The sequence below is a fragment of the Lipotes vexillifer genome, unplaced genomic scaffold, assembly GCF_000442215.2.
Source record: "Lipotes vexillifer unplaced genomic scaffold, Lipotes_vexillifer_v1.1 scaffold24, whole genome shotgun sequence".
In the NCBI taxonomy this organism is placed as follows: domain Eukaryota; kingdom Metazoa; phylum Chordata; class Mammalia; order Artiodactyla; family Lipotidae; genus Lipotes; species Lipotes vexillifer.
The window spans coordinates 2,369,705-2,380,188 of record NW_006782914.1 but is presented as its reverse complement, the minus strand read 5'-3'; the positions used below and the strand labels follow the sequence as shown (position 1 = coordinate 2,380,188).

Sequence of the window (10,484 nt, the reverse complement as noted above, 5' to 3'; positions counted from 1 at the left end):
GTTCTGAGCTTAGACTCAGACCTAAGCACCTTTTATGGTCAGGCCCATAGTTCAGGATACTTCTCTTCCCTCTCTCCTCACTTAAAAAAAAAGTTATTAATATTACATGGTAGCCTTTGACTTTTCAGGGGCCATGCACACCCTCTTCTGGTCACTTCTAAGAAAACCTGATCACTGTTAGGGAAGGAGGAACTCTGTCAGCAGTAGTACAAATTTTGGTCCTAAAAAGGGAACTATCCTGATAACAACTGAGAGGCATCCCTCCTTTCTCTCTGTGATCATCAAAACTTAATTTTTCATTATGAAAATTAGTGAACCTACTATTTTCTAACAGATGAGTTTTCAGATTTCCTCCACTTCATTGTGATACAGTGACAAGGTCTGAGACAACTCCAGGCAAAGGGTGATCAGGTGAGGCTCAGTAAATCCAGTCTCTGAGGCAATCAGTTCAGTCCCGGCAGATCTCACACTGCAGAAGACACGTGAAGATGAGGGGAAGCCCTGCTTAGTTTGCACACATTGAGCATTTTGTGCTGACATAACATAGAAGACATAGTGAATAAAAGCACAGACTTGACCACAGGACTGAGTTTGAATCCCAGTTCTGCTAATTTACCAGCTGTGGAGCTTGGGCAAGTTACTTAACATTTCCATGATTATTTCATCATCTAAAAAGTGAGAAATTATAATAGTATTTCCTCATAGGGCTGCTGTGAGGATTAAGTAAGTTAATATTGGGAAACAGCTTAGAACAATGTCTGGCACAGAGTAACTAGCATAAAAAGGAGAAGGAATTGGTAGGAGCCTTTTCCTAACACTAAGATGGTCTCTGGTGAGATGGTTAGACCCATGCCACAGATCACACCAACCATAGAGATTTTTACTAGTTACTCCTTCCTGCAGATTTTACCTTCTTTGGGCAAACCCATGAGAGCACTAAGGGATACCACAAGCTGGACTCTTCTTTTCTCTATCCTACAAGTTGGGCAAGTCAGGAATTCCTCAAGCACCTATTCTGAAATGATAGACTACATTTCAATAATCATTTTATTAGTTACAGAAGAATTTCCACTAGTATTTACATAGTGCAAAAAAGCTGTTATTACCCCTATAATGTGATATAGCAATCATCCTTCATACAGCAAAAGACCTATCAAGATGAAAATCCCTTCATGTTATAATTCACACTAACTCTGCTAGTTTTTAATTAGAGCATTACGATTAAGACAGTAAATTATAAATTCATGTGGTATATTTAGAAATTAAATTACAAAATAATACAAATCCTCTTAAGGTGTGATGTGCCAACAAAGTTTAAATTTTTATCATTAATTAGAATTCAGATTTCAGATTAGGCAAACAGTCTGGCTGATTCTGTGATGTGTGTAAAGGTTGGAAGGAACAAGGGAGGAAGAAGATATATTATTTCACAGAAAAAATTTTAAGTCAAAAAAAGATAAAGTGTTTAAATGGATAAGTTAATGTTCTACTTTGTTGACACAACATACAGAAAATACTTAAATGACAGGTCTTTTTTTTTTAAGCAAACAGCAGCTTTACAAACAGTAATACTTCTTTATATATATATATTAAAGTAACAATGTGTTAGGATTGAACAGTTTTGTGCTAAAGAGTTGAAAAGTGAATGTGGAGCTCACTACTCATTTGCACACTGTAATCCCCAACCCACCCACCTCCCCCAGCTTATTAAGAAATCAGACAATTACATTATTTGGATATTAATTTCTCAATATTTGAACTATGTGAATTCCTTTTGACTAATTCTTTTCCAAATACTGGAAGCATATAAAATACCATCTCTGCAAAAATGACGTCCAGTCAGAGCCTTTAAAAACTTTTCAATGTATAACACATTTTTTCCCACGTTTAGTCAAAAGAAATATATTACAACATTTACAAACATATTTAAACCAAAAGTTAAGCTAATATGAACATTATCTTTTGAGAAGTAATCTTCACAGCAAACAAACCTACTGAAGCAGAAATCTAGTTTTGGGAGTGCAATTCATATTGTAATTATTTATGCATTGAAATAGAAATCTAATATTAATTATTGCCACTAAAACCACCTCTACACATGAAGAAGAAAATCACTATGGTTTTTATTTCTTGTGATGATGAACCTTTATTCTTAGCATTAGATCTCTCTAGATCTCCAAAGAGCTACTCACCCCAGATCCAAAAAACACTTTCGTAATTTTCACACCTATGCCTGCATATAATATACACAAATTCCAGAATTTATCAAAAGGAAACGAATTATAAAGACATTATCAATACTTATTTAAGCATACGTTCTACACAGTAGCATTTCCTTTAATAAATTTTGGGTTGTCCTCTAGAGGTGACCTGTCTCATATAAAAAAGGCCATGGTCCCTTGGGTTTGCTGGCAGAAGATACTGCATGTGCAAGAGCGTTTATCAAACACATAACTGAACATTTCTGAAGTCTATAGCAAAATTCAAAGTTACTGGTGTTCTGAAGATTTCTTCAACTTCCCTTTTGATACAAATGTCAAAAAATCTAAAATGACAATTCTCATTCAGTAGAGATATAAAATATAAGAAACCTTTGAAAAGCCACTCATTACCTTAAGATCAAGAGTTATCTGAATCACTGACACCAAGCAAAGGAAATTTACACCATTAAAAAGTATACAAAATTTTTCAATATACTTTTAAGATTGTCAGTAGTTCAAAACCTCTATCATTTCTTTAAACCAACTAACACTTCCAAATGTACAGAGACAGTAGGATCTGCCACATATAAATCCGTGATTACTATTTCAGAGGCTTCATTCCTTACATGCTACATACCTTTAAGTACTGGATACTTTGTGCCTAAGAAGTCTATACTGAAGAACAGTTTAGACAGGACAGTACAATAACGTCCCCTTTTAGCACGCTAATAAAGTTGATAGACTTGACATTTCCTACACAGCAATGCTCCAAAACTTTCACAATTCACAAATAACTAAGTCATCAACCAAGAATCTGGTCTCTCCAGTAATTAATGTTGGGATTATCAATAAATACATCAATACTAGAACAGTAGTCCCAATGCATTCAGTAAAGAATCTGACCAATTCTTCCCTCTCACCTCTGTGAGGCAAAGCTCTGCCCCATAAAACCTGGGCAGGGAAAATATCCCTCCCTCTTCAGTTCTGTGCCTGCTTATCGGAGTTGGAAGTGTAAAGCTGGCATGCATGTGTGTGTGTGTGTGTGTACACGCAGACACGTGTGTTGGTTAACTGGAGGTGGTGGGTGGTTGGAGGGAAGACAGAAAAATAGGTAATTTGTAATTCTCCCACCATTATAAACTTGCAGAGGTCACTATCAGGTGGTGACTGACTAGCAAAACATTTAGCTCAGTAACTTTAACTTCACCCAAGGAGGTATAAACATTCCAGGAGAAGGGTAGAGATAAATAACAGTGATCAAGAATCAATACCTGTGCCTATCTCCACACTCTAAAATCATCTAATAGTTTCAGCACAATTAGAACTTTCTCTTTTCTTCAAAACTTCCTCTTCCAAACCTTGATTATCAGGATACATGTTACAATTGCATAAAGTTCCTTTCCCTGACTCCCGTCAGTAACTGTGGTTAGTGTTACCTGGCAGGTGCTCAAGGTTAGGGACAAAATATTTTTCTTAAAAGGTGCAACGGTTTTCCACTCAGGACAAAGTATGAATACCCAATCAGATCCATATTTTAAGTCCAGAGAATCCCAAATCAGAAGTATGCAAGAGAACACACCAGTATAAGACTCTGCTTCTGGATAGTTTACAATTAAGTGCTGCAGTCATACAACCGGTTACAATTATTCATCTGTCAAAATTTGCCTAATTTTATGCAAATACGACTATGTACAAGAGCATTCCTGAGGTAAGTAAGAAGCAAATGTGAAACAGAACCCAGAATGTCTTATCATGGGTGACTTCTCACTATTAAAGACAAACATACCTAACTTTCCACAAATAAGGCCAGCTCTAATCTACCATGGTGGCTCCTTTGCTAGCCTAAGTATTGGAGGCTCTGTCTTAGCCCGTCCCAACTTTAATCAATTACCATGATCAGTGACTTCTGAAATAAGCATTTGTGGACTAAATAAAAGGTGCATCCATTTTTAATACAAAACACTTTGCAGACTTAGTTACCCTCAGCCATTTTTTTAGTTTTCTAACTCTACCTCCAGTTCTTTTCTAAAGAAGCCCAAACAACTTTTTGGTCAGACAAATTAGAGTATAGGATGTATAGTCTTGAAGCAAACACTGGTAACTGCTCCTTTCCTTAGAACCTTAACCTTTAACTTTCAAAATGACTAAATAGGCATTTTAAATTTACTTTCTTTAAAATCTGGTCTTCTTTTTTAATCGTTATTTTCCGTAACAAAATAAGCTGAAACAATTCTGAATTTTCCGTACAGTTCTTAGAAAGACACTTAGATGCTAATTAAAAGCTAAGCTATGGATCATAACAAAACAAGTGAAAGACAGCTACAAAAATAACTGTCAGGAATTAAGTACATATATTAAATACTGGACAGTGCAAAATGTTGAGATGAAGCATGAAAGATAATGGCTGCAACCCTTACATAGTTGGAGATAGATATAGCTGACATTTCCTGAGTTATAGATTTGGGGGCGTATAATTAGAATCAGAGTGCTCCTTGCTCAGCGAGCTGCAGTTGCTGGGCTTCTGCTGTTCCTGACTTGCCTGATGGTCAGTAGTCCAGGCCTCGCTATCCATCCCTGGCTCTAGCACCTCAACAGCCTCTGCTTCCTCTTCCCCACTTTGCTCTGCATTGTCTTCCTCAGAACCATTAAGGGTTTTTCCAAGCTGAAGAGTTTCCATCGTTCTCTGAGTCTCAGAGACCCAAGACTCAATTCTACTATTGAGCTGCACTTCTACAGATATGGGTTCATGAGTATAATCTTCCTCCTCCTCCTCGTCTTCATCATCCTCTTCTTCCAGCATGCCAGGTACAAGAGTGCTGGTGGTGCTGGTGATGGAGGAATTCAAAAGATCCCGGCCACTGCCATCCAAAGAGCCGGTCTCTGTACTCTGCTGTGAGGCCCATTCCAGGTCATCTGGCTTCACGTCCTCTTTATCACTCACTGTTGGTTTTCCAGGGTTTGTAGCTGAGGTAGTAATGCCTGCAGCCACTGATGATGGCTGCTTACCAACAGGGGCTGTGTCAAATGCAAGTTTACTGGGCTTTTCAGATGTGCTGTGCTTACAAGAAACTTCTCTCTCATTTTCTGATGTTTCCAATGCATCCGAAGTTTCCACCATGTTTCTCCAATTTGTTTCTGCAAATATCAAACAGATTTTTTAAAAACCAGAACACTGTTTCAGAATCATGCAACTCTTACAAGAGAGAAGAACAAACTACAGAAATCTGTTGGCTCACCAACTGACTGGAATGTTATAAATGGAAAACAGTTCTCAAAAAAACCCAGCACATTTAACATAAAGAAACAAAGAGGCCAAAATAAGTACATTAATGCTTCAGAATGTAAAAGATCTAATACTAACAGGAGCTCACTGACTCTAATATATAAAACCCATGTATTCATAAAAATCAATGAATTGCCTAAGTTTTTTTGGCCCTGAAGTGTCCTGGGCTCAAGGATCCACAAGTCACAGATGGCAGAGCCAAGATGTCCATCAGAAAAAAAAAGAGAAAGAAATAGTTCTGATTTAACAGGCTTATATTGTGCTCCTTTAGCAAGTCAGAGCTGTCTTTTGGCCTGTAATGGAACTTGTGTTTCCATTTATAAGCAAAGATGCCATGCATGTACTTCTAATATTTGTGAAAATGTGTTTTATAACATATGTATGTTGCCTGGCTTACTAAGTGACTTTGAAGCCAAAAAATAATGAAGTGTTATTATATAATACAGTGGTGATAATCTAAATTATTTTTAACAACAGGTAGTCAGTTTAGAGCAAAAAATGTACTAGGAATCAGGAGATGAAGAACAACTCTCCCACCTGTTTTTTGTACGTTTTATTTTATTTTCCATTTAATTTTTTTATCACTGTGGTCTAATTGACATAAAACATTATATTATTATAGTTTCAGGTGTACAACATAATGATTCAGTATTTGCATATACTGAGAAATGATCACTACAAGAAGTCTAGTTAACATCCATCCCCACTAATAATTACAATTTTTTTTTTAAGATCTACCCTCTTAGCAACTTTCAAATACACAATACAATAATATTAATTGTAGTCACCATGCTGTACATTAGGTCTCCAAGCCATATTTATTTTATAACTGGAAGGTGGTCACTTTTTACCCCCTTCACCCATTTTGCCCACCCCCAGCCTCCCCTGCCTCTGGCAACCACCAATCTGTTCTCTGTATCTATGAGCTTCGGGGATTTTCTTGGGGTTTTTTTTGTTTATTTTTTGTTTTGTTTTTAAGATTCCTCATATAAATGAGATGATACGGTGTTTTTCTTTGTCTGACTTATTTCACTTAGCATAATGCCCTCGAGGATCATCATTATCACAAATGGCAAGATTTCATTCTTTTTAATAGCTGAATAATATTCCACAGTGTGTGTGTGTGTGTGTGTGTGTGTGTGTGTGTGTACACACACACACACACACACCACATCTTCTTTATCCACTGATCTTCTTTACCGATTTATCCATCAATGGACATTAAGTTGTTTCCGTATCTTGGTTATTGTAAATAATGCTGCAATAAACATGGGGGGTGAATACCTCTTTTTTGAGCTAGTGTTTTTATTTTCTTCAGATAAATACACAGAAGTGGAATTGCTCGATCATATGGTAGTTCTCATCTTAATATTTTGAGGAACCTCCATATTGTTTTCCTTAGTGGCTGCACCAACTTACATTCCCATGAGCAGTGCACAAGGATTCCCTTTGCTCCACATCCTTGCAAACATCTGTTATTTTTTGTCTCTTTGATAACAGCCAACTAACAGGTTGTGAGCTGATATTTCATTGTGGATTTGATTGGCATTTCTCTGATGACTGGTGATGTTGAGCATCTTTTCATGTACCTGTTGGTCATCTGTGTGTCTTTCTTTGGAAAAATGTCTATTCAGATCCTCTGCCCCATTTTAAATCGGATTTTTTTCTTTTTGCTGTTGAGTTGTATGAGTTATTTATATATTTTGGTTATTAATCCCTCATCAGATACATGATTTGCAAATATATTTTCTCCCATTCAGTAGGTTGCCTTTTCATTTTGTTGATGGTTTCCTTTGCTGTACAGAAGCTGTCTGATTTGGTGTAGTCCCACTTATTTTTGCCTTTTCTTAAAAAATAAAAATCCCCTTCTATTTGCATTGTAGCTGCTATTTGCATTTTACAGGCATAATGATCAAGCTGTAGTGATAAAGCAAGCCTATTCATACAAATATACTTAACTTGATTGCCCCCTATCAATTATATATTGCAACAGACCATATTTTGGCCACCTGAAGTCAAGGCGCATGGTTTGGGGGAAAAACCTTCCTTTCCTGCAGCTACTTCAAATGTAGAACAGGTCTTTCCACTTGCACTCCTACCTCATGACAAAAAAATCTAGTCCTCCTCCTTTATTCTTTCTCAGTTAATAACATCCTTTTCAGTCTCAAAGCATAAGAAACCTTATAGTAATCCTTGATCCTATCTTTCTCCCTTACTATATGTATCCCTTCATTCCACTGAACTCATAACTATACCATGTCACTTCTAGCCCCCAAACTACTAAATTTGGTCACTACTGCCTTAGCTCAAGCCTCCTTTATCTTGCTGTACATCTACTATATCTTTCTAATTCGTTTTGTGAATTGACCACATCACTGTCTAACTGGTTTTTTATTACCCTAGTAATCCAAACTCCTTAGTTTAGTAACCAAGCCCTTCATAATCTATCCTTCTGGTCCCATTCATTTTAACCCCCAGCCATGCATTCCATGCTCAAGGTCACTTTGAATTCTCACTGCTCACAGAAGTCATACCCTTTCTGTTTACAATTCTTTGCTTTGCATAAGCTGTTCTTTCTGTATGAGATGTGTTTTCCTCATTTACCCTTCACACTCCTACTCATTCTTGACAACTTTTAATGCCAGTTCCTTTGTGAAGCCTTTCCTGATTTTCCTAAGACCGTCACTAACCTGAACTCCCACAGCACTTTCTGCATATTTGGTTCAAAAGCATTTGTTTTTTGTTTTCTGTTCTACTCCCTCCTCCCTCCTCATTCCCACTCATCTCTGTGTTCCTGTGGCTGGCATACAGTATGTGCTGGGAAAATAAGCCTTTACAGTAAATGAAAATGTTCACCCATATATGTAATTATGCAGAAAATAACTTTCAAAAGCCATACAATTTACAAAATTTAGGTATACATATTTCCTTCCGACAGTTTTTTTCCTCTTTCAAAAGTACTATAAGAATTCATGTGGGGTCTTAGAAAAAGTCCCACCTCTCCCTTGACAGTGAGTTAAAGGAACAGGAAAAAGAAAGGTGGTCAGAAGACTGAGCAGGGCTGATCTCTCTTCAGGTTCTGTCTTGGGCATTCAGCTACTAGGTAGGTGAGCTGAAAGCCAGACAGGTCCTTTGGAAAGGAAAGGGAGATATGACCTTGGAAGCAGACAAGGGACTCTGTGATTAGCCATCAAGAGACCTGTCACAATGATCAAAGAGCCACTGAGGTCACATATCCACGGGGAGGGTCCAGGGTTCCACCTTAAAGTAACAGGTGAAGCTTGATCAACAACTAATGAGCACACAAACACATAACTGTGATGGGGAGAAACAAAACGAGTATGAAAATGCCGTCTTTGGTTGGAGGAGCGGGCAGCGGATGGGAGGGGCTTGGGCTGAATACAGGAGTCTAAAGCCAGAATAGCACATCGAGAAGCCCACTTCTGAAGAAGGAATTAGGAAGCAATGTAAAGGCAGGGTCAAAGATCTCAACAAACCTGGAAATGTTACTGATCCAAACCTACCCTGATTCTGAATTGTTTACTTTAGCAGAATTTAGTCAATAAAGCTGCTTACTAACCCCTCTATGCGTTCCTTTTTGTTAGTTGGTTCTTTGTGAAACTACCTTTTCAACTTTGACATGAGTTGGTATGTCAGAGGATAAGGTATGTGTATTTCTCCCATCAGTCAGTACACAGAGGGAAGCGGTCCATCTTTAGATAGTTGTATATAGTAGAGGAACACAGAGATGAGTTCAAGATCCTACAGAAGAAGGTGTGGTGGCAGAGAACGAGCCGGAAACTCAAGATAGATAAGAGGTAGTCCTCCCCTCACAAGGGGTTACTGAAAACCTACTGTATGGTCCTACTGGAAATTCATTCAACACACAAGGAATTCACATCACACTGGCTAAGAATTCTAGAGTCAAACTTAGCAGCTCTGTGACACTGGCAAGTTATTTACCTCACTTCATTTTAGTTCTCTCATCTGTAAAATGCAGTACAATATTTCTTATCTCCTAGGACTGCTCAGAGGATTAAATGTCTTAATAAAAGTGCCTAGGAAGTGCCTAGTAAGAATTCAGTAAGTGAGCTATTATTATTATATGTCAAGTGCCCGTTAGGTGTCAGGTTTCTATCTCAAAGAACGTACTGCTTAGTTGGGATTTACGTTTGAAACTATTTATTTCACGTAAGTATGACAAAATTGAGACTCAGCTCCGGTGGAAGGAAAACATAAGCAAAGAAAACAATTATGGTGTACACAAAGAACAGTAAGACTGAACAATCTCATAGGAACCTTTCTATTCCACCAATGTTTAGCATCCCTTTCCCAGCTTTGTTTTCTCTTTAGACTGTGGAAATCACAAGAAAACATTTTAGAAATCTTGCACCAGAATGGCATGGGAGACACTATTTGTTGTCTACCCAAGAGTCATTCCCCATTTTCTTCCTGGCTAACAGAACCCCCAAACCTGAGATGGACTTGAACACAGTCCCATGGGAGGAATTAAAATAGTTCTTAGACTATCATGACTATCCCATTCCCCTTTGCCAGATATTCTCTTGCCCACATCTCCCTTGCAGCTAAAAGCAGTCACATGGTCGGCTCTGGCCAAATGAAACAAAAGGCAAAGTCTTCTGAAAATTGTTTCCTTCACTGATAAAAAGAGCATACTGCTTGAACCTGCTGCCTGAACTGCTGTGATGCCCAGGGCCACTGCAGCCACTTACGAACATGAGATGATAAGCAGAAGAATAAGAAGCCACAGACTGAAAATGGAAGAATAGAAAAAAGGAAAGAACTAGGGACACTGACAACATTGTGAAATAATTAAATATCCTAATTTCTCAGGCCACATTAGTGGGTTGTTTTTTGTTTGTTTGTTTCTGCGGTACGTGGGCCTCTCACTGTTGTGGCCGTTCCCGTTGCGGGGCACAGGCTCCGGACACGCAGGCTCAGCAGCCATGGCTCACGGGCCCAGCCGCTCCATGGCATGT

At 38.1% G+C, this 10,484-nt stretch overlaps 1 protein-coding gene across 2 annotated transcripts in view; it reads right to left on the bottom strand.

The window, feature by feature from the left end:
- Positions 1-1,031: 1,031 nt before the first annotated feature.
- SECISBP2L (SECIS binding protein 2 like) overlaps positions 1,032-10,484 on the bottom strand; it is a 63,198-nt gene continuing 53,745 nt past the window's right edge. For both annotated transcript variants that reach the window (XM_007455548.1, XM_007455549.1), the window contains one exon: positions 1,032-5,336. In XM_007455548.1, coding sequence (XP_007455610.1) covers positions 4,654-5,336 — 683 coding nt within the window. In that variant the 3' untranslated portion in view covers positions 1,032-4,653. The remainder of the gene's footprint in view (positions 5,337-10,484) is intronic.